The sequence below is a fragment of the Myotis lucifugus genome, unplaced genomic scaffold, assembly GCF_000147115.1.
Source record: "Myotis lucifugus unplaced genomic scaffold, Myoluc2.0 scaffold_54, whole genome shotgun sequence".
Taxonomy (NCBI): domain Eukaryota; kingdom Metazoa; phylum Chordata; class Mammalia; order Chiroptera; family Vespertilionidae; genus Myotis; species Myotis lucifugus.
The window spans coordinates 1,541,147-1,566,831 of NW_005871102.1; the positions used below are offsets into that span (position 1 = coordinate 1,541,147).

The 25,685-nt window shown below is 36.8% G+C and overlaps 1 protein-coding gene across 3 annotated transcripts in view; it reads left to right on the forward strand.

Annotated features, from left to right (window-relative positions):
• Positions 1-25,685, forward strand: part of RABGAP1L (RAB GTPase activating protein 1 like) — a 417,083-nt gene that overhangs the window by 221,504 nt on the left and 169,894 nt on the right. For all 3 annotated transcript variants that reach the window (XM_006088927.3, XM_023753953.1, XM_006088928.2), the window contains one exon: positions 18,406-18,519. In XM_006088927.3, coding sequence (XP_006088989.1) covers positions 18,406-18,519 — 114 coding nt within the window. The remainder of the gene's footprint in view (positions 1-18,405; positions 18,520-25,685) is intronic.

Consider the following 25,685-nt stretch of genomic DNA (forward strand, 5'->3'; position numbering starts at 1 on the left):
GGGAAGCAGGCCAGCAGGGGGGGGCAGTTGGGTGATCAGGCCGGTGGGGGGGGTGGGCTGTTGGGGGCGAGCAGGCCAGCAGGCAGAGTGGTTAGGGGCGATCAGGCAGGCAGGCAGGTGAGCAGTTAGGAGCCAGTGGTCCCAGATTGCGAGAGGGGTCCCAGATTGGAGAGGGTGCAGGATGGGCTGAGGGACATTCCCCCCCCCCCTCCTGTTTACGAATTTTGTGCACCGGGCCACTAGTCTATAATAATAAAAGCATAATATGCTAATTAGACCGGACAGCTGAACGACCTTCCGGACGTCCTTTCAGCCAGCCTTCAGGACGAAGCTGGGGCTGTGAGGTCCAGGGCAAGTCACCTCGGCTGCGAGGGCTGAATCCCTTGCACGAATTCCGTGCATCGGGCCTCTTGTGGGTTATAAAATAGTTAAGTCCTGGGGATGTAATATACAGCTTAGTGACTATAGTTAACGGTACTGTATTGTATACAGGCATACTCTGCTTTATTGCTTTGCTTTATTGAGCTTCATTCATGTTGTATTTTTTTACAAATTGAAAGCACTATCTTCCACCAGCAAAAAGGTTACAACTTACTTTGTTGTGGTGGTCTAGAATTAACCCACAGTATCTCTAAGGTATGCCCATATTTGAAAGTTGCTAAGAGAGTAGATCTTAAAAGTTCTTATCATTATAAGAGAGAGAGAAAAAAGGAAGGTGCAGTTAGCTCTCAGAAGCTGTCTATTTCACACAATATGAGCACTGAAAAATATCCCTTGTACTTGATAATTCAGATGTCAGTGTAACCCTATGAGCAGCTATGGTGGAGTGCTGAGGGTAGAATTTAAATGAGGGTTTCTTTCACAATGGGATGGACAGAGTTTTTTTTCTTTAATCCTTTTTCTGTCTTAATACTAAAACTTTATTTTTTAAACCTAAGCATGGTGCTTCATTTTTTAAAAGTTGCATGTGCTTTAATCAAGGTTGGTTTTTCTTTTTATAACCCAAAATAGCAATGCAAACTATAGCACACACAAAAAAGGATTTATATCGACTTCCCTTTATAAAGTCAAGAAAATTTCTTTTGCCACACCCTTAGCTCTTATATTTCCCAAGTGCTTTTAAAAAGAAATGCTATTTAAAAAGTGACTATCTTACCCTAGGAAGATTTCATATCATCTAGCTCAGCAGTTACACTTTGTGCTGTAGTCATTGAAGGTAGTCAGATGTAATGCAGGCCTATTGATCAGAATTTGGATCATTATGTCATTATCCTGTATCTGTATTTTAGAGCCCATCTTTGACAATTCTACCTCTTGGTTGCCCTAAAAATTCCTTTCCAAAGGAGTCAGATGCTCTCTTTTTCCTGCTCATTTACATATCCTAGGAAGTGAGAAGTTTCAGGGCTCTTTGAAAGTCTAGTACAGTGATGGCAAACCTATGACACGCGTGTCAGAGGTGACACGCGAACTCATTTTTTTGGTTGATTTTTATTTGTTAAATGGCATTTAAATATATAAAATAAATATCAAAAATATAAGTCTTTGTTTTACTATGGTTGCAAATATCAAAAAATTTCTATATGTGACACGGCACCAGAGTTAAGTTAGGTTTTTCAAAATGCTGACACGCCGAGCTCAAAAGGTTCGCCATCACTGGTTCAGTATGTTCTAGTAAATTCTACCCTCGGTGGTGTTCAATCTTTTTGACCATCCCCATACATACATCTATGTTTGTCTGTCAGATGCAGATGTTTTCAGAAATGATTCTGTGAGGTGCACTGTGGGATTTACTAGTTCTTTGTTCTTTTTTATTTTGATTATGGTCCACTACAGTGAGCATTAGGTCATAATCGTTCAGTAATAGAGATTTAAAGTTCCCATGGAGAAGCTCTAAGGATGGCCATATATTTGCTACCCCAGTCTGTTCACCATGACTTCATGTTAGAAGTTCTGGGTAGGATCTGGCTGCCTAGTACCATCAGGAGGCAGCAAGAATTGCCCAACTTCCAAATGCTCTTGTGCTATAGAAAGAGGCAAAATAATTTCAGACTTAATACTATCCACCATGAATTGCATGCTTCCTGTGTGTCAATTGGCATATGTAATACCTTATGTTAACACAGTTTTGAAAATTAGAATTAGCATCACCATTTTAGTGAGAGAGTAGTGATAATGAGAAAATGAAAGTTCAGAGAGGTGAAGTAACCTGTCCATTACCTAGTTTGTAGGTAGCTTTAAAGCCCATTTTCCCCTCTACCATATGGTTTCTGAAAAGAGTATACCACTGTGAAGAATTTTTTGTGTGTGCCCTTTATTGTGCCCAAAGGAGAATGAGAGACCTGGAAAAAAGCAAGAGCCCAAATTGGATTTTGTTAATCTAGCCTGGGAGCATTCTCACTGCTTAGAGAACTCAGGCAGTGCTCTCTCAATACAAGGTTAATTAAGATTTGCTTCCATAATTTTTGTCAGTCCAGGGAGCAGAAATTATCTCTAAGATTTGCACAACCTTCTGTGAAGCACTTTGAAGCCAAAGTCTAGAGAAGACTTTGAAGACCATGCCCCAGCTTGTGCTTTTTACTGGTGTTTATCTCTTAGCCCAGGGTAGTCAATTATATCCCATATGGAAGCATGGCTAAAAAAATATTATTCTTGGTAATGAGTTTAGCCACTTTGCAAGAAACCTTGGCATCTCAGAAGACTGGTGGACGAGACAAAAACATCAGTGGTCATTCTGTGTAACGTGTGTTCCTAGGGCCAGAATTTAACTCAACTTACACAGTCAAAGGCTGGTTTTGAGAACTTCATTTCCATCCTTCTCACCTCCTCCCTGTTTTCACTCTCCCACTCAAAAGACATTTTTTCTAACCCCCTACAAAGAGAAAAGTTTGTGATGAAGGGATTGAAGTGTGGCTTTGGAGTTAAAATCTATTTCTGCACTGTCTAGTATGGTAGCCACTAGCCACCTGTACTGTCAAGCACTTGAAATGTGGCAGATCAGCACTTAACATGTGCGGAAAGTATAAAAAATGTCATACCAGATTTCAGAAACTTGAGTCTGTTTCTGTTCTGCTTGATTGTTTATCTTGGTGTGTTTTTTTTTTAGATTCAATTCTTGATAGGTATGTATTTATGACCATTTTATTGTTTATATTTTGATCCTCCCCACCCCCCCTTCTTCTTAAAGAAGACCCTTTAACATTTCATGTAATACTGGTTTGGGGGTGAACTCCTTTAGCTTATTCTTATCTGGGGAGTTCTTTTTATGTTATTGGAATGATCACTTAGTAAGTTATGTAATATCTACTCACTGGGGTGTACACCTGAAACTAATATAATATTGTATGTCAATGGTAATTGAAAAATAAAAAGTGATATAAGAAACAGTATGAAAATGTAAAATGTTTTGTTAATTTTTAATATTGATTACATGTTGAGATGATAATATTTCAGATTTATTGGGTTAAATAAAATATGTTATTAAAATTAACTTCCCCTACTCTTTTAATGTGGCTACACGAAAATTTAAAATTATAAATGTGGCTTGCATTTGTGGCTCGCATTATATATATTTTTGGACAGCATTGATTCTAGACCAATAGTACAGCCACCTTACCCAGCCTACCTTTGAATTATGGCCCATTATCTAATACCCCTAAAAGGGCTAAATTTGTCCAGTCTTTCCTTCCGATCCTGTCTGCTTCCCTGCCCTGCTTGAAATGAGTATTCCATTGTTTACTGGACAGGTAGGACACATAGAAGAAAATCAGCAAGTTTACCCAATTGGAGGTGAGGACACATGGTCTTATTGAATAGAATGGGGGCACTAGGTTGGTGGGGCCCAGAAGCAATGGATTTGCTGAAGATATTTCCTGAAGCAAGTTTTAGATTGTTTCCATTGTGAGTATTTTAGTGATTTTGATTTTGATTGAAATATCAAATTTTCCCAAGATAATCGTGTTCCTTGTTTTTCAGTGCCCCTGGTTTGCCTAGTTACAGTCTGTGTGGTTTATCCTCAGAGACCACCAAACCCTTGGTGAGTCAGGCCTAGGGGTGGGATGGCAGACTGTGAATCCCTGAGCGGTGGGGACTAAGCTCCTGCTGTGGTTGGTGGTTACTTCCGAAAAGATGAAAGTAGCTGATAAGAATTGTTTAAAAGGAAGTGGACTCTCGAGTGTGTGTGTGTGTGTGTGTGTGTGTGTGTGTGTTAAAGAAGTTTCTGTTTAAATTGTTTTCAACTGAAAATCCTCTTTTCTTTTTCTTTTAAATCCTCTTTTATTTCTCAGTTACAGTTGACCTACAATATTATTTATCTCATACACATCTAACACCATACATAGTTATTAGAATATTATTGACTGTATCCCCTATGCTGTACTTTGCATCCCCATGACTATTCTGTAACTACCAATTTGTACTTCTTAATCCCTTCACCTTTAAAAAATTGTTTTCAACAGAAAATTCTCCATTTTAAAGAGTGCAGTATGGGAAGAAAAATCATATTTTTTCAATTACTAGTAATTTACAGTGCAAGCAACGAAAGACTAACAGTTTGTTCTAAAGTGCCGTATTATAATCAGGTACTGCAGTGTCTGCTAGTTACTTAGTTAATGAAGTGTCAATGAAAAACTTAAAACACTTCAGAAAAATAACTAAGAATATTTAAATGTAGGTGCATTTATTTACTTTGAAATGTTAATTAAAAATGTGTTTAAAATATGCAACCCGTAAACTTTTATTTTACCCGAATTGGCAATTCTATACAAATGTTGCTTGTCCTCAGGACACCACACTCACCATTTCTTTCAAGTTGTGTCCTGATACTTCTTCATATCTTACCGTGTAAATACCAGAGCAATAAATGGTCATTTGAAGCCTTAGGTCCTAAGACATGGCATAGTACTAAAATCTCTGGTATAAGTTAATGTCACTATGCTAATATTTAAGCCTCTTTCTCTGTGACCAGAAAAGTTTTCAGATGTTAATTGATTGCTCTTTATTTGGCATTTGAACAGAGGAGAGTTAACTAAGTAAACATTCTCAGCATCTTTCTCTTTTATTCACTAGGAGGAATCTCTCTCTCTCTCTGTTCCCTGCCTTCAGGTCTTCAGGGACCTCAGATCAGTCTGCTAGATCTTAATTTGATCTTATTTTCTAGGTCATCAATTCAATTTTTCTGTGCCTCACAGGCTTGGTATCCTCCCTAATAATGTGACTGTCCATTGTTATCTAGATGTCCTCATTTTTCTCTCCGTTGTTGTTTTTTTTTTTTTTTTTTTACTTTAGAACAGATCTTTCTGATTCTATTCATAGCAATATCTATGGATTTTAACTAATATTTGCTCATTTTTATTAAGTAAATTTAGCATAGCTTGCTTGAGAAGTCAGATGTGACTAATTTAAATAAAAAATGGTGCCTTTCAGACAAAAGTATTTAATAACAACTGAAAAAAATTATGTATGAAGAGTACTCAGAAATTGATTTTCCCAATACTGTGATATTAGTAATCTGGATAAGGTTTCCAGATTTAGCAAATAAAACTGTAGGACATACACTTAAATTTGAATTTCAGATGAACAAAAACTAATTTTTAAATATAAGTATGGCCCTGGCTAGGTGGCTCAGTTGGTTGGAGTGGCATCTCATACATAGAAAGTTGGTGGGTTCAATTCCTGGTCAGAGCACATACCTAGGGTTCAGGTTCAGTCCCTAGTTGGGCATGTACAGAAGGCAACTGATTGATTTTCCTCTCTTACATTGATGTTTCTCTCTCTCTTCTTTCCCAAATCAATAAAAGGCATATCCTTGGGTGAGGGGGGGGGGATTTTTTTTGTTTTACATTTTTATTGATTTCAGAGAGGAAGGGAGAGGGAGAGAGAGATAGAAACATCAATGATGAGAGAGAATCACTGATTGGCTGCCTCCCACACGCCCCACACTGGGGATCGAGCCTGCAACCCAGGCATGTGCCCTTGACCGGAATCAAACCTGGGACTTTTCAGTCCACAGGCCGACGCTCTATCCACTGAGCAAAACCAGCTAGGGCTGGGGGGAGGGGGGGAGGTTGTTAAATGTAAGTATGTGCCATGCATTTAACTGGGCATCCTTTATGTTATCTGGGAACCATAAAGCTGGGGTGAAGCATAGTAGCTTTTAACCCTTGTAGAATTACAAAATTGTAAGATAACTAAAGCCCACATTATAGTTGAGCATATTGAATTGCATTCATTTTCTATATAGGGCACTGATTCTTATAGTAGTGTCCTACTTAAATTCTTTGGTAAAATACGAATAAAAACTAGCAAGGGTTCTACACATGAAATATTATTGTGCCCTCCACCCTCCAGTGTCATTCTTTCCCTTCAACTCTGACTTTGCTGCATTTCCTTGATTCTCCCAGGGGCAGGTGTCACAGTACCTGCTGTCACGGTTAGAGCCAGAACACTCTTCTTGTCTCACTTATGCCATCCATCTCCATCTCTCCCTGACTTTCAAAGGTTGCTGCTGTTCCCCTCCTGGTTAAGGCAGGTGTCTTGATTGATACTCAGGATCATAATGCTGTATTTTAGTTGTTTTAAGAATTAAAGTCAGCCACATTTCTTTCCTCTCCCTGTGGCTCTCAGAATTGCTGCATGTGGGATAGGTTCTCTGGATCATGCTACCCCGTTATATTTCAGGGCTGCCTCATTTGCCATTATGATTTTAACCACAATATCACAGACATAGCAAGAAATACTGACTTGGAGGAGTGCTGTTGTCAGTGGCTACTTTGCTAATTGCAGCACTACACATCTTCATAAAGCATTTTGGCCTATGCTGGGTTGAAGGTAGATTTAGCAAAGGTTGTTACAGAGTGTTTTCTGTTTATCATGATAAATCCATGTAAAGGCTTCTTTGGTTTTTCTTTCCTGTACATCAGAAAGTTAGCATTATGAACTAAATTGTGCTGACTTGCTCCAAGGTTACCTCCAAGTAACCACTGGCAAAGCAGTGTTGTGAACAATGAGACCATCTTTTTCTTGTAGGTAAAATGTTGTGAATTGTGGTGAAAATAGTATTAGTTATTTTCATATTGTGAACGACAAATCCATTATACCTAATTACCATGCAACATAGGAACCATTATGTATATGTAACTTGGGATCAACCACTCAAAGCTTTGGAGAAATGGGAGAGTGTTTATTTGCAGAACCAGGACTACAGAAACAAGCAGTGCCAGACGAATGCCTGGAAGGAAGCCTGCTTCTAGCCCCGTTAGCCACCAAATCAAGTCCAAGTACCTTCCACAAATGGCAACCTAATACATGAGAAATAAGTGGGGTTACTTGTTTCTTAGTATTTTCTTTCCCTTTATTATAAATTCAGACTTTAGGAGTGGTTGGGCAGAAATTAATTGGAGAACTTACGTGCATATGTACATAGCCCATGACACAGACAGTAGTGTGGTGAAGGCTTGGAAGGAGTGGGTGTGAGGTGGAGAGGTCAATAGGGTAAAAAGGGAGACATTTGGTTTGTTTTTTTAAAAATATATTTTAATTGATTTCAGAGAGGAAGGGAGAGAGAGATAGGAACATCATGATAAGAGAATCATTGATAGGTTGCCTCCTGCACACCCCCACCGGGATCAAGCCCACAGTCCAGGCATATGCCCTGACCTGGATTCAAATCATGATCTCCTGGTTCACAGGTCAATGCTCAACCACTGAACCATGCTAGCTGGGCAAAAAAGGGGGACATTTGTAATACTTTCAACAATAAAGATAAATTTAAAAAAAATTCAGACTTTAAATATCCCCTCTTAGCAACTGGGATGTGTTGGAAAAAAATTTCATAAAAATCTGTGGCCCTTATAACATTTAAGTTCATATATTGATGTTATGTGATAAATTTATGCCAAGTAATTATTTTATAACAATAAATAAAATGGCATCAGCAAAAAATTCATATATTGATTAAACGGTTGGGGGTGGTATTTCAGAAGTGAGAAAGACCACAACCATAAACTGTTTCTATTTCTGTATTTTTCTAGTGCTGGTGTTATAGAACCTAAATAACTAACTGTTCAAAATATAAGAAAAATCCTTTTTTCATGAGTATCTTCTAGTCTTATGAAGTAGAAAATAAGATGTTAGTCTTTATTAATTTATTACTCCCAGAGTGTCCTAATATAAAAAAAAAGGAGGATTTTTTTTTCTGATTTAATATGGCATTAAAGACCCTGAGCCTATTAAATGCTATAATACAGTGTTACAATAAAGAGGAAGGAATTTCCTGATTCTTGCCTAACCTTGACCTCAATCTACTACTATTTCACTGAGAAAGAGTTAACATGTAAACTGTGAAGTAATTTCCTTCTAGCAGGGTTTTAACACATTATGTGATTTATCTCACTTTTAAAAGACTGATTCAAAAATAATATGGAATTTGAATATATCCTTATCTTTTTTTGCTTTTCATATAAAATGAAGTAAAACTCAGAAAACCCCAGCTTTCTGTAATAATGACTTTTGGCAATTCCAATAGCAGTAGAATTTCTGATTTCTATTTTAAGATGGAAACCCATTTCATTTTTCCCCCTGTAGTTTATATAACATCATGGTATACATTTTACTGTAAAATTTTGATTTAGAAATCTCTGAGTCTTTGTCATCATCTTAGATTTTGTTGCAAATTATTTCCTTTTGCTACTGTTCTTGACTAAATGAGGTCAGAAAAGCATTTAAAACTCAAAGCAAAAAATGATAAACTTTGGGTCTCTTCATCATAGGAAGTATATGCTTACCATGCCTGCTTCTATTATTCTATTTATTGAGCATCCATTTACTAAGCACATGTAAAGGATCAGGAACCAGGGAAACAAAGATAAATATACTGATCATGATACACTTAGAGGTGACAATCAAGTGAGGATGTTCAGATATGGGTACCATTTAATTAAAAGAGCAGAGGTGGGAGTGGAAGTTCATGCCATTGAGAGTGAGAATATAAAAAGGACACCTGATTATATGGAAAATTCTGAATTGAGTTTTTGATTTGTTAAGTTTAGATGTGGAATGATAGCTATCTAAGACTAATAGTTCCCAAGTAACAATTTATCAACTTTTGCTGGCAGTATGAAATTTGCAATAGCTTCTCAGATGATTCCGATCATTAGTAAGGTTTAGAATCTACATTAGTAAAGATTAGGAGAGAGAAGACAGATGGTAACAGAAGTCATAGGAATGGGTATGATTTCCCAGGGACAGCAAGGAGGGTGCACAAAGAACAAGGCTGTGGTTGTAACACCATCCCATGAGGAGTAGGCAGAGGAAGAATCAGCAAAGAAACTAAATAGGAATATACAGTGTCAGGAGCTGGAAGATATATCTACCTAAATCTCCCAAGTCTTAGAATAGTAATATCATTTTTGAATTCATAACAGAGAAAAAAGGTGTAAAATAAAAATCTTTAGGTTTATACTCATGCTTTGGCTTTATTCCAAAAAGGATTAATCACGTTGCAAATGTACCCTATGCAAAAGGTTTCTTCTACTTCCAGAGAAATCTGTTGGAGAAACGCAAATGGACAATCATCTTACATATAGAAAAATAAACAGAGTATCAGAAAATAAAGTTCTAATATTAGCCAGGATTTGTAAAACAACAAACAAACAAACAAACAAAGCCCTATTGGATGCTTACTAGATGCAATTAAAGCATTCAATTTATCAAAATGACCTTTAGAATTGAGAACTAGAACTATTATAGTCTCTCAGGAAGAAATCCTTCTGTTCTTAGCACTTCCCCTTTTTTGGTTGTTATTGTTGTGGTGATCAGTGCATTCTCAACTTCTAGATGAGTAAAAACTGATGTTAATGGAAACATATACTGTTATAAAAAGAACAAAATGACAGGTATATAACCTGACTTGATAAAAAAAAATTAATTGCCTTTTCCAAAACCCACATTCTAGTACAGAGTAACTTTATTGGTCCTGTAGGATTTAAAAAATATACACATTATTGGCATTACTGCCCATGTGCCTGACCTTTGGACCCCAGCTTCTCACAGATGGGACTAATACTGCATGGCCCCAAACTCCATCATATCGTTAGACTATGGGGTGGCCAAGGCCCACATGTGCAAACCTTCTTTCAGGCATGAAATTTCAAGGACCTAGAGATTGCCTTCTAGTAGCCAGTGACAAAGGCCAGCTCTCTTTTTGGATAAAGTTAGTTCCTCACTGTGTACCAATTCTTTCCCCAAATTGTGATCAGAAAGACCATAGCAAAGAAACAGCTCCTTCCTGTCTACAGGATTAAGTTAAAACATCTTCATTCAAGATTATCTTTGCACATTCTAGATCCCACTCAACTTACCCCATTATGAATTCCCTCCTGTGGTCAGAGTCTGTCTCCTAGGCATGCCAAGTGCTCTCCTGCTTTGGGCCTCTGCTCACACCACACTTGCTGTCAAGGAATTCTCTTGAGATCTTTCAATTTTTGTTGAGCCCATGTTGTCTGCAGTACTCAGCCCAGTCCCCAGCTCCTGTGGAAGGCCATTTTCACCACTTCAACCCTTTTGCAATCACTTTATCTCCTGAATTCCTGTAGCTGCCATTGTCTCTATTACTTACTTGGCTGATAGCATGTTTCCTTCCATTGGGATTTGCAACTATATTTTGCCTTTAGAAATAGATCATAACCTCTTGCAATTTAGGGACAGTATTGTCTATATCCCATGCTTTTTCGATCCCGTAGATCCTCATACAGTGTATTGCACATGGCAAGTGTTAGCTAAATTTTGAATGGTAAGCTTTCATATAAACATGTTCAACTAGGAGCCCATTATTCAAATGTATGAATTAAAACATCTCTTAATTCATCTAAATTATAATTATAAATTTTGGAGGAAGCCATGTTAATTTAGGATAGCATTGGAATCACGTTTGGTAATTCATTAGAGTCATCTGCAAAGATAAAGGTCAGCAAAAGTCTAGAGACATATTGCCATTCCACTCCCCACCTCAGGGCTTTTACATATGCGTTCCCCTTTGCCAGTAATGCTCTTTGTCTAAATATTTGAACCCTCACTTTACTAAAGAGAGGCAAAACCACCATACCTAAAATATCAGACCTCTCCTTGCTATCTCTTTACCTTGATTTTTGTTCATCATACTTTTCACTAACCAGTATTACATGCTTGCTTTTTAAATATATTTTTTTTCCAACTATTAGAATATAAGCTCCATAAGGAAAAGACATTGTCTTGCTGACAATGATATCTTCTGCACCTAAAAGAGAGCCTGATTCTTAGTAGGTGCTCAGAAAAGTATTTGTTGAATACATGAATGAATTTGTGCTATGCAGCAAATAGAAAGAAAATATAATTGAGCTCCAGGAATTTCAAAGAGAAAGATCTAAAGTGATTGGAGTGGTAGAATGCTTTCTAAAACGATTAAAAATTATCCAACCTGTAAAAACAATAATGAGGTATATACATGGTCAAAGTTAATAAAATTATAAAATGTAATAATGAGATAAAAATAGGCATGTTTTTCAAATGCTGGTTATCAGAGACATTCTTTAAAATTTTGTGGACAAATGAATGTTTTGTTCTTTTTACACAGTGGGTAGTAAATGTGGAGTTGTTAAAATGTTTATTTCAAAAAGGTTTAAAGGGCTGCTTTGAGAAAAATCATAAAGCAAAGTTATAAATGCATCTCACTTTGGAAAGTAACAGTATGGAGTATAGTTATTGTGCTCATTCTAACAGGTGTTGGAGGGTTTATCAATCACTGTCCATTGGTAGGAATTTCCAATACTGTCAAGTGTCCCAAATGAACCTTTATTTGGGGACAATGAGTGATCAGCAACCCTGGGAAGGAGGTCATGTCCAAATATGGCCATAGATGCATCTGGTAGGTGTATTTGGAGTCTAAAGGTAACCCCAGATAGTCATCATAGAGAGTCATCTGTAGCTCTGACCTAGATTTCCCAGGAGCTCAGTGAAATTCAGACTGGGCTTCAATGCTTCTTAATTTCCGGGTCCAAAAGGAATCCTTTGTTCTATTTAAACCTTTCCCACTCCAGTCCCGCACTTCCTTTAGGATCAAGGTATCTATCATGAATATTTACTGGTCTTGTAAGTACACTTCCCTCTCTCCCCTCCCTTTCCCTGCCCTTAGGCTTCACTGTTGCTACTCTACCTGAAGAGATTTCCTAGAATGTGAGACCAGAATATGGCTTGTGTTTTTGACCTTCATGTCAGGCTTTGATTCTGAGACATTTGGGAGCATCTGTGTGCAATGCCCTCAGAGCAGCTTGCTCACAATATGAGATAGTTGGCATTAATTTTATTGCTTCCATATTACCCCATTTATGCTACGAGTCCCCCCCCTTTCTCCTCCCCCCCGCCCCATATTCAAGAAAGGAAGACTGGCAGTGATCCAACCTTTCTGTGTTCCTGTTTCCAGATGCTGATTTTAGTAGCACATTTGAAACTGGATACACTTTTACATTTTCTCCTTTCATCTCTGCCTCTTTGGATTTTTGGCAAACATCAAGGCAAATCAATCAGACCCACCACTGCACACCCATCTGCTTTCAGGGACATGCAGGCTGACCAGTTTGTGATGTTTACCCTAGATCTAGCTCCAACACAGAACTAAAGGAGGATCCCTGTGGAGGAAGGATAGATAGAAGGCACGTTCTAAGGTCAAATGTTTTAAGCTCTGAATCATTTATCTGCTGACGGGTGGTGGCGAGGCGTGCTCTACATTGGCATTTTTAGTGACACTGACAAGATGGCATGGGACTTCTAAAGTTGAAATGATTTTGTCGAAGATGAAAAGTGAAAATGCAGTTCTTCTATGGATTTGACAATAGAGATTGATAAAAAAAAAAAAGATGCTGTCATTGTTGTAGAAATGTAGCAAATCAAGGTCTAGTCAAGGTGTTCATTTATCAGGACATTACTTCTACACTTCACCTGGCACTAAGGTCACATGTGAAAACTGCCATCCTCACTAAAATACCTTTCCTGCTGTTGACAGCCCAGAAATTGTTTCATAAAAAATACTAGGCCATGGCCATCCACACTTGTCTTCCTAATACTTGATGACACTTGAATGCTGTGTTCATTTCTTGCTCACAAGAAGCATGTAAGTGATGATTCTTTTCAAATAGGAATTAAGAGGATTACAGACTATGAGGGTATATACATTATATTGGAAGAACAGCTCATGTAATACCCTTGATAACAGTTTTAAATTGAACCCACTTACAATGATCAAAAGTTAATCGAGCTGCTCTCATCATATCTCTTGGAGATGGTTTTAGTCTGATCTTCAGCCAGCTGAATTATGTCCTCTGTTGGACCATAGACTTTTTTTTGCACTGGAGATCAGCATCTTTTTTGAAGATTTTTAGTGTTATGATCTAGTTGTTTGGAAATTAAAGAAAATCCTTAAACGGTTAACTAAGTATAAATGTATCTGATGGTAGTGTCAGGGGTGGGGGTGGAGGGAATAAAACTCAACTTTTAAGACTTTCTTCCAAATCTTTCCCCACTACTCCTAATTTCTGATCTGAGTCAGCTTTTGTGTGTGACCTAACCTGACCCTCCTTAGGCACAATAGAGGACCATCTTAAGGACTTTGTTTACCAGCTAGGTTACATTCTTGGTGGTGACAGTCCAAAAGGGAAGCATACAATCATGACAGTGGCATTTGTCCTCTCCATAACTATGACTTTATCCTTTGCTTGATCCTCTGAAGCTAAAGTCATGATACTAAAGTGGTAGCTGCTCTGGCAAATTTAGCTTCCACTTTACCCTATCCTTCCCATCCTCCTGAGCTTGTGTACGTCTTTCTTTATTGCATGGACATATGCAAGACTGGAGCCAGAGTGTCTGTCAGTTGATAAAAACATCACTTTATTCAAATAATTGTTCACTTTTGCTTTTATTCATGGATTAATAGAAACAAGGATAATTTAGGACACATAACATACAGGACAAGAAATTCAGAACAGGGCACGTATGCATTATGTCATCATGCTCAAAATTCTAAAAAAATTGGTTTCATAATCATGTTCATGATATCTAAAGAACAGTTATTTACTTTATTATTTAGTGTGTACAAATACAGAAAGATGTCTAAAATGTATGTTCACCAAAATATTTAAACAGTTAAATGTGATTCTTGAGGAAAGGAGGAATAATAATTATTTTCATTTTTTTCTTTCTCTAGTACTCAGTTTATAGTAAGCAGTGTACTAAGCACTGTATACACATTATTTTATCCTAAACGACATGAATTTGGTGTTATCCCATTTTACAGATGAGGTAACTAATGCTAAGTGAGATTAAATAAGTTGTCAGATTTCGTAGGTATCAAGTAGAATAGCCAGAAATAGAACCAATGAGCTCATCTGGCTCCAAAAGCCAGTAATCCACCATCATGGCCTGAGGATCAGAATGCGAGATGCATTTACAGGAAAGTAAATGCTGGGTCAAGTTGTCAGTCTCTGGATACGGGGAAGTAGCTGCTCATGAAGGAGTGACTTCCCTCTTTTCATTCTGAACATGGTTGGCAGAACTTAAGGAGACTCTTCTTATGGGGACCCTCCAAGAAAATGACCTCATATCAGTTTTAGTTGTGCTCTACAATGTTTTTAGCCACCGTATATAATAAAAGCCTAATATGCTAAGTAGCTGGTCATCCTGTCATCCATTCAACCGATCAAAGCGTAATATGCTAATGATATGCTAAGGCCACTCAACTGCTCGCTATGACATGCACTGACCACCAGGGGGCAGACGCTCCGACCCGTAGGTTAGCTTGCTGCTGGGGTCCGGCTGATTGGGACTGAGAGTGAAGGGCCGGACATACCCTGGAGCCCGCCCACAGTCCCTCCCTGGCTGGCCAACCTCCCGTGTCCCTCCCCAGTCCCTATTGTGCATCAGTGGGGTCCCTCAGCTTGGCCTGTGCCCTCTTGCAATCTGGGACCCCTTGGGATGGAGGAGAGCCGGTTTTGGCCTGATCCTGTAGGCATAAAAGGCTAATATGCAAATAGACTGAACGGTGGAATGACTGGTCACTATGACGTGCACTGAGCACCAGGGGGCAGACAGTCAATGCAGGAGCTGCCCCCTGGTGGTCAGTGCAAGTCATAGCGACCGGTCATTCCACTGTTCGGTCTATTTGCATATTACCCTTTTATCATAGGATGGTGAATTATTTGGCCTCTTTTTTGTCCTCTCTATACATTTTACTCTTTGTAAAAATGACAAATATAATTTGAATAAGACTAAAAAGAAAGTAATGAATATCAAAGAGAACAGTTGTTTTATCATTCTTTGAGAGTTAGGTTTGGTGACTCCCTGTCTCTAATATTTGTTGAATGGGGGAGGGAGTGAATGAATTTTGGGAATTAGGTGTTGATTCCTGAAAAAAAATTTATATATATATATATATATATATATATATATACACACACACACACACACACACACACACACACATACACATACATACTGTTCCTGCTGTCAACAATATGGGTAATCAGCTTTAGCTTAAAAAATGATTATTTTTCTAGTCTAGTACACAATTTCATTCATTTTAGTCTATTTATAAGAGTCTACTGTATATCTTGACCTTTACTTCCAATGAACAATGTAACAATAGTTATTTAGTCTATAAAGTGAAGTTCCAGAAATTATTCCCTTAGAAACTGAGATCAATATGTAGGAAGAAAACTCTAGAAGCACACAAGTGCAGAAAGTATTTCCCTAGAAAGGGAAAGTTTATTAAGTAAGGAAAAGTTTATGAATTGTAATTTCATTTGATTTTTGCCTCTTTAAAAAAACAACAAGGAAGATTCACATATGCATAGAAAGAAATTACTCAATCTTAAGCAAAATTACTTTCTTGAAATTGCTGATCTTTCCCTTTTACTTAATCAGACTGTTTGTACCATTTAAACACAGCATGATGCCAAATGAGTAGGCAGTTACTAGGGAATATAGTTCAATGATTTCTCTCTTTAACATCTTGAAAGCTGCTAAAAGAGTTATCCACTCGGCATATGTTTGCTCTTGAAATAGTCCAGCAACGGTAGTGATAACATTTTCATTGGTTATCTTTTCAAATAGTTTGTAAGTGGAAACGATTACTGTATGGAAAGAGAACCCTTCTCTTGGAAAACACCTGGACACTGAAAACTTTCTTCTACCTGGTACCAGACTCCCTCCTTCTCTAGACCAGACCAAGTAAAACTTACATTTCATAGTGACTCTCTTTATACATTACCTTCATATTCATTCACCTTGTTCAATGCCCACCTCACCCTAAAGTATTCTTTATCAGTAAAAACTGTATTTACCTTGATAAATATAAACTTTCTATGTGTGCTTTTTCTTAAGTTATGCTATTTTTTTTTAAGTTTCATTTTTATTCAACTCTAACATTCCATTCCTGTAAGCCATCAGAATTTTCTCTGGACTGATTTGCAATATGTTTGGTGTTTGCTAGCAAATGTGGAACTTTTCAGTCCGTATCCTTTCTCTATGTGATAGAAGATCTAATTACCACTCAGCATGAAATAGCAGCTGAAATGAAAAAGGCAGCAAGACAAGGCACTGGCTTCACTCGGAGCCACACAGCTACTTCCTTTATGCACGTCTCAGCTAGAGAGCAAATGGAAATACCATTCATTAAAGTAACTCATATATTAAACATTCTTTTCCTCCCTGGATTTAAACTGAAAGGGGATTTGTTCAAATCTTTATGGAAGCAAGACATTAAACAAATATTTTTAATTTTCTGTGGTATTCATTAAGATATCCTTAAATTATGTGAAATATTTCCATCATCAGGGTTGCTAGACATTGTCCCAACACATCTTCTTGACATGTAAACAGATAAAACTAACCATCTTTACAGAAATGAAATAAAATCAAGTGAATCATTAATCATTTTTTCATAAGGCTTAGAATTTTACTCAATTTGGAGCTTTTGGATTCTAAATCTGGAAAAAAATAACTATATATATATATATCTTTTAAAAAGCATTTGTCATCTTAATATAGTAGTTTTGGGGCTTTTTATTTTCTGGAATAAGTTGGGGAATTAACCTCGCAGGGAGGAAAGATTGATAATATTTTACTTTTTTAAATTACTGTGGTTTGAGTTTTCAGTTATTATATTGTCCAAAATTACAAAGGTAGATACCAGGTGATATTGTGGGGTGTGGAGAAGCACTCTTCCTACGGTTTGTATGTATTGGGCACAACTCTGGAGGGAAAGCAACTTTATCAAAAATGGAAATACTAGTACATGCCCTAGCCGGTTTGGCTCAGTGGATAGAGCATTGGCCTGCAGACTGAAGGGTCTCGGGTTCGATTCCAGTCAAGGGCACATTCCCAGGGTTGTGGGCTCCGTTCCCAGTTGCGGGCATGCAGGAGGCAGCTGATCAATGATTCTCTCTCATCATTGATGTTTCTCTCTCTCACTCCCTCTCCCTTCTTCTTCTGAAATCAATGGGAATATATTTTTTTAAAAAAGGAAATATATATGTCCTTGACCTAGCAATTCCACCTTTACGAACCTATTCTTGAATATATGGATAAAAATGTTTCTAGTGATATTATTTGTAATATAAATAGAAAAAATGCAAAAACAATTATTATTAGGAGAATATTAAATAAGTTATGATAGCCCTAGCTCAGTGATGGCGAACCTTTTGAGCTCGGCGTGTCAGCATTTTGAAAACCCTAACTTAACTCTGGTGCCATGTCACATATAGAAATTTTTTGATATTTGCAACCATAGTAAAACAAAGATTTATATTTTTGATATTTATCTTATATATTTAAATGCCATTTAACAAAGAAAAATCAACCAAAAAAATGAGTTCGCGTGTCACCTCTGACACGCATGTCATAGGTTCGCCATCACTGCCCTAGCTGGTGTGGCTCAATTGGTCGGAGCATCTTCTCATACATTGGAAGGTTGTGGGTTCGATTCCCAGTCAGGGCACATGCCCAGGTTGTGGGTGCGATCCTCGGTCAGGGTGCGTATGGGAGGCAACCAATCAATATTTCTCTCTTTCTGTCTCTCTCTGTCTCTGTCTCTGTCTCTCTCTCCCCATCTCCCTTCCTCTCTCTCTCAATAAATACATAAATAAATACATAAATAAATAATGATATATCCATATCCAATGTACCTCATTCTTTTAAGTAGCTGCTCTTAGAGAGAATGAAATACATTTGCATGTACTGATAAGGAATATTCCAGAGAGACTATGTTCTTGGGTGGAAGGCATTGATGGGAGGGGCATACTTTTTATGTGCTGTTTGAATTTTCTTTTTTCCATGTATATGTGTTAGCTTTCATAATTAAAAAGAAATTTCAATTTTTTCTTTAAGGACTCCGCCCAGGAGAGTGTTATCACTCGAGACATTCATCGGACGTTCCCTGCACATGATTACTTTAAAGACACAGGAGGAGATGGCCAGGAATCGCTCTACAAGATCTGCAAGGTAGGGCCCTCGGCCTCAGGTTTTCTAATTGATTTTATAGACTATCTTTCAGGAACCCATCTGAAAGAGTTTGAGATTTCTTACCGTCTTCCTTTCTTATGTGCTCTGTGCATGTTCTCTGCTTTACATGGAAACTGCCAGACCCTCAGTCCTAGGTCCTGAGGTATCTTTTTGGCTGCGTGTTCAGTGCCAACTTGTGAGGAAGAGGCACAGTATAGCCTCAGTTTGGCTCTGCTGCAAACAAAAGGGAACAGAAGGTCCTCTTCAGGCCACCGCAGTAAACGCTGAATGGAGTCCCCATCTCTCTGCCCTTCTGACAAGATAATGTGATAGTTGTCTCAATTTTTTGACAGTAAGCAGGATTAAGAAGTATTGTGGCACCTGTTATTGATATAATCTGTGTTGTCACAGCGTTTGTCTTCGTGCAGTTTGTATGTCCCATTTTGAAATCTTTCTTCTCCCTCATGGGTGGTAGGCCTGGAAGAAAACTGTTTCCTAGCATTCAGTACATATGCTTGGGTACAAAATATTCTGTCTCTGTTAGTGGAGAATACTCATTAGAATATTATTCATTTCTCTAGGTCATATCAGAAATGCAGAATGACTTTTTTAGTCATTATATGAAGTTAACTCCTCATATTGTCGATGCTAAGCGAGGCCAAAGACTCAAAATTATGAAAGCATTAAACAAAGTTGCCCCTTTCCTCACACTTAAGTTGCCCTACAATGTGTGATGGGTATACTCAGCATTATCCTCATCTACCATTGCAATAGAGATTAACAAACAGTGAACTATCCAAAAATCTTGTAAAAATATGGAGAAAAAGCAAACACTATGGCTAATTTGTAAGTTAGATAACCAGTTCCTGAATAATCAAATTTAGCCTTTTGAGCATCAAAGATGAGCCAGTAGGTAATCGAAGTATACTCACATATCGACATCATTGTATATTTGCTGTTTTTAAAATGGTGCTTATAAAAACACTTGCCTGCACATGCTAACCAAGCAGGATTGATATTTAATTGTGCAAAGGGCTCAGCTTTCAGTAAAGTCATCCTTGCATGTTTGTGGGTTAGCCCTCCGCTCACTCCTGTCTTGTTTAGTCTATATTGTCTTTTCTTGTCTCCTGATGGCCTCATTTTTGAGGATTATAAATATATACACTGATCAGAATCTATTTTTGTATGGATCTATCATTCAGAACTAGAAGTGCATAAATAACTGAAAATCTGAGAATGTACTGATTTCTAGAAAGTGATACATCTTTTAGTTTTAAAAATGTCAAAACCATCCAACACCACAAAAAATTGTATAATGTATTTATTATATGCTTGTAACAGGAAAAGGTAATTATTAAAAATATTTTCTAACTGTTTTGAAATTCTACAGACTAATTAGCTTCTGGCTTGTGTAAGGCAGATATCAAAATGTATGCAGTTTCTAAGTTTATTTAGAAGGGCCTGGTTTACGGGATATAGAACAACATTTTCCCCTTAGCGTTGAGTATGTTTTCAACCTATCAGTGACTTTTCCCTCAATTTTTCTCTGATTGATGCTCAATATTTTTTTCACATAACTAAACAGATGGCTCCATGTGCTTGCAGCCTCTGACTTAGTTTTACTCTATTGTACTAAAAATAGTATTTGCCTCATTATGTAATATTTAGAGAGAAATATCTGAAAAATTACTAAACACAAAGATAAAAGTTAAACAGTTGGTAAATTTAAATACTTGCTACCCCTTGCTTTGGTATTGCAGGCTAATAATCCAACCTTGAATTCATTAAAAAATACTCATTAGTAACTCACTCATGTAGCCATTTTACTCGATTTTTATCAATGTAGATTTTGAAACATAATTAGTTTTAAAAATTTATGTTTATTGTTGAAAGTATTACAGATGTTCCCTTTTTCCCCCCATTAACTCCCTCCTCCCCTCTCCGTTCCCCTCCCCAGACCTTCACTGCATTATTGTCTGTCCATGGCAATTAGACAGTTTTAAAAGCTGTTTCTGGGTAAAGAATATTATAAAAATGTAGCGCTAAGATACCTTAATTGCTGACTAAATTTTGTAAAAATTGCAGAGAACAAAGGAACCATATTAAAAACATTTCAAAATTCAATATAGTAAATATAAATTGCTGAGGGTTGTAATATTGTACTAAAATATGAATTACTTAAACATAAGTTTACAACAGTCTTGGATAATGGAGGAGAGCAGAGATGAACATATCAGAAAATGTTTTAGAAACCAAAATTCACTGGAGTCCTACCATGAATTAGCAGTCAAGTGCTCATAAAGGGAAGCTCAGGTGGTGGTGATAACTCACAAATTGCACAGCATACTTATGAAAAATTTAGAATTGAGTATTCTCAGGTTTGTACATCCTATTTCCTTTGCTTTTTGCATTCAGTTTGAACCATAGTCTTTCATTTTATGACCGCCCCATGTCCCCAAAAGCTATTGTGTGTGACTTTCAGGCCACAGAGTGTGACTTACCTGTTCTATCATTTTAATTTCTAGAATAATATCCAACATTATACTTCACACACTCAGCAGCATACCTTTGAGTTTACATTCTGGATACCTTGCACAAAATCAAATAAACATTCATAATACATTGATCTAAAATTAGCCATTTTGTTATATAATCTTTAAATAATGACAGTTTTGCTTCTTCTTACCAATTTCTTTTTTTCTTCTTATTCTTTTTCCTGTCTTACCGCACTGGCCAGAACCTCTAGTATAGTTTTAAAATGAAGCAGTGAGAGTAGACATCCATGTCCTACTCCTGATTGTAAAGGATCAGCATCAGCATCTAATGATGTATCACTAAGAATAGTGCATCTTATTCACAACAGCAACACCCGTATAAACCCTTTTTTAATACAGTGCCTCCATGTGCCTTATAATAATTTCACATTTACAGAGTGCTTTCACACTTACTACCTCATTTATTTCTGACAACTCCTTACCCGTAAGGCCTGTACGAGAGTTACAGTATGCTCTGCTCTTAAATTGAGACAGAAATTAAGAGAATTTCAATTACAATTAGTATTGAAACCAACGCTGGTTTCAAGGATACAAGAGTCTGACTTTGTAGCTGAAGTTTTCTGTGGCTCTGGTGAGATGAGAAATGGCCTGAACTGTCAGGTTAGAGGGAACACAGTTAAAAACCTACTGTCATGTTTTAATGGCCCTGTCAATTTCAGCTTTTGCCTTTTAATATCATTTTTCACAGTAGGAGGAAATCAAAATGGTTCAAAGATTCTTAATGTTGTTTTCAAAATTTTCCTAAAATATAACAGATGAATTCCTATGTCAGGTATTCTATCTCTCAATACTGAAGCTATAAGGGAGTGTGATTTAACTTTGAATGTTTACCTGGCTTTCTGCTGTTGTGTTTGGGTGTGTGTTTCAGGAACACCTGAAATGGAATACATTTAGTGACTTACTTTTAGATAACTTCTTTTGATGAGAATTCTTCTCTATGGCTTTCTTTTTTACTTTATTAATGGTATCTTTTGATGAATAGAAGCTATTAAAAAAGTGAGGCCCACTTTATTAATCACTTATTTTATGGTTAGTGTTTTGGTGTCCTGTTTAAAAAGTATTTGTCTAATCCAAAGTCATGAAAATATTCTCTGATGTATCTAGACATTTTATTCTTTTGCTTTTTACATTGGAATTATGATCTATCTAGAGTTGGTTTTTGGATGAGGTAGAAGTCAAGGTTCATTACCCCCCGCCCCATATGTATCTCTAATTGATCCACAGTTATTTTTAAACAACTATTCTTTCCCCTACTGTATTGCTATAGCATCCTTTTTATAAGTCAGATCCATGTATATGTGGGTTTGTATCTGGGCCATTCTTTCTTTTTTGGGAGTGGGGGCAGGAGTTGTATTTCTTTTCTTTTTTCGCTGCATATGTTTGACATAATTATACTCACTGTATATTTAAAGTATACAGTGTCTCAATTTGATACATTTATGTATTATAATATGATTGCCATTGTAGCAATATTTAGCATCTCTATCACATTACATAATTATCTTATCTTTTAAGTGGTTGGATAATTAATTTTTTGTGTCTTATTAGCAAGTTTCATGATTGTAATAATATATTATTATCTATATTCATTATATTGTGCATAAGCTCTCTATGGCTAATATCTACTCATTGCATATTTGTACCCTTCATGAATATTAATCTTAATCTCCCCACCCCCACTCCCTGGTAAACATCATTTCACACTTGGTTTTCAAGTTTGACTTTTTTTTTTAAGATTCCACATATGGGTGATATCATATAGTATTTGTCATTTTTCTGTCTGACTTATTTCACTTAGCATAATGTTCTCAAGGTCCTTCCGTGTTGTCTCAAATGGCAGGTTATCCTCCTTTCTGGCTGAATAAGTATGTATATACACCACATTTTGTTATCCATTCATCCATTGATGGGCACTTAGGTTGTTTCTATATCTTGGCTATTGTGAATAATAGTGCAATAAACATGGGAGTGCATATATCTCTTAAAAATTCTGGGGTTTTTGTTGTGTGTGTGTTTTTTGTTTGTTTTTGTGTGTGTGTGTTTGTTTGTTTTTTTGCTGAACCATTTTATTCCATTGATCTATTTATCTATCTTTGCACCAGTACCACACTATTATAATGATAGTGGCTTTATAATGTCTTATTATCTTGTATTGTTGGGCCTACAACTTTGTTTTGCGTCAAAATTGTTTTTACTATCTGGTCCTTTGTAGTTTCATATTTTAAAATTAGCTTGGAAGTTTTGGAGGGGGAACAAAACACCTTTGAAGATTTTGATTGGTGTTGCATTGAATTGATATTATGCTAATTTTATTAGTTTTTCAAAGAGTCAACTTTGGCTTTGTTGATTTTATTTATTAAATGTTTGCTTTCTATTTCATTGCTATCTGCTCTTATTTTTAAAAAAATATGTTTTCATTGATTTCAGAGAGGAAGGGAGAGGGAGAGAGATAGAAACATCAATGCTTAGAGAGAATCATTGATTGGCTGCCTCCTGCACACCCTCCACTAGGGATCGAGTCCACAACCCAGGCATGTGCCCTGACCAGGAATAGAACTGAAACCTCCCAATTCATAGGTCAACGCTCAGCCACTGAGCCACCATGGTCAGGCTGTTCTTATTTTTATTATTTTATTTAAAGTACAATACCTGATGTCCTATGAATATATTCTTATTTCTTATCTTTTGATTTTTATTTACTTTCTCATGTTTTCTTCATGCTTGATTGTTTTTAATAGAATTCTGGATTATATGAGAATTATAAAGGTTTAGATGATGTTTATTCCAGAGTAGATTCATTGTTCCTCTGGTAGGAAGATGGAGTATTTGTGGGGGGTGGGAGAGGGAACTCTTTGATTCAGGTTTGACTTTTTCTTGTATAGAGACCTTTCCAGGATCTTGACTAAAATCCTGAGGCATTTACTAGAGACCTTCTTCTTTGGTGGGTCCTCCTTCAGCCGTGTCCTTGACATTAGGAAACTATTGAAATCTCTGCTCATTTATATTCTCAGTATTCTTGCAGGCCACTTTTCCCAAAATTTCCACTTCTTTGAGACATTATTTAGCTCCCATGAAGACTTTGGAGTGATCAAATTTTCACAATATTCCCCTCAAACTTTTTGGTACACAAGTAATTGGTTAATAATTTCAGATTTTTCTAGGGGAGTGGGGAAATTTTCATGATCCTTTTGTTTACATTGGGATAACGAGGGTACCAGATTAGCATATTGATAAATCTTAATCTCTCAGAGTAAGAGTTTTACTTAGTTCTATTCCTTCCTTTAAATCATCCATTTCACATTTTCCATTTTAGAAGAATTGTCTAATTCTGCTACATTGCCAAGGACAATGTTTATAGCCATTCAAAACAGCAAATGCACACTCACACATATATACATACACATATAAAGAAGCTTCATGGCGTGTGTGTGTGTGTGTGTGTGTGTGTGTGTGTGTCTTCATGCTTAACTCTTGCTTACAATATCTCAAAAACATTTTATATTTGTTAGTATCACTAAAGTCCTTCATGACGGATTAGCTTCGTGTTTAAATTTTGTGGTCCTCTTTAATATACATATTAATAGGATAGACTTTCTGAGTCAGAGCTCAACTAAGAAGATAGGATGTTATTTTAAATAATGGATTTTTCTTCTGAAACTGTAACCGTGAAAAGGTCAGGTTTGTGAAGATGGAGTCCTGGAAAGAGAATGACCGATCTATAATGCTTTTGAGAGTGTCTGAGGAGAATTTAAAATTTCCTTTGTGTGCTTGGTCCTATAAGCTTTCCTTGAAATAGCTTTGTAGTTTCTGTGGAGCCTGTGGTCTTTCAACTGAAAGGCTAATTGAAGCCATCACACCATGACTATAGAATATAGAAAGGAAATGGTGGGATTCTAAGGATGATACAAAATGTTTAAAATCAGAGTACAGGGATTAGTGTTTACCCTAAGGGCTTGATTATAGCAACTTCTGAAAAAACAACATTACTCTTTGAGGAAGATAAGAAGTTAGATTACTTTTTAAAATAGAGAAAAAGGAAGAACAAAATGAACCTGTAAAGACATAGCACAAGGAGCCTTCAAATAAAATGCTGCTTATGGCGCCTCCTGCATTTATGGATTTTTACAACATAGAGATCTATTTCTATTCTAGATTCAAATGCCTTCAATATCCTAAACAATAAACATGCAGTTATTTCTGAGTGAATTAGTTATGGAATTATGGGGACCTGTTTCCTGTTTACTAATTATTATGCAGTTGGCAATATCTTTATAACTCTAAAGCCTCCTCCTTAACCAGACCTCTTCCTGCATCTTTTAAAGACCTGGGAAGGGTGTGAATCTGAATTGCTTTCCACCTCCTCCCCATCTGTCCAGATCTTGGTTGCCCACTTCCCTTGTGAAGCTTGTCCTACCCACTTCTACCCACAGTGATTTACAGATTAAAAATACTTTCTGAAATTTAGACCATTATTATGGTTTATGTTCTGAACATCACCTGATTAGTTTCATTTCAGTCTTTGAGGGAAGAGGCTACCTCTGACTTTTTTCTTTGTCTCAGAGAGCAGAGTGCAGTAGTAGTTACACAGTGTCAATATAATGAACTCAGAGG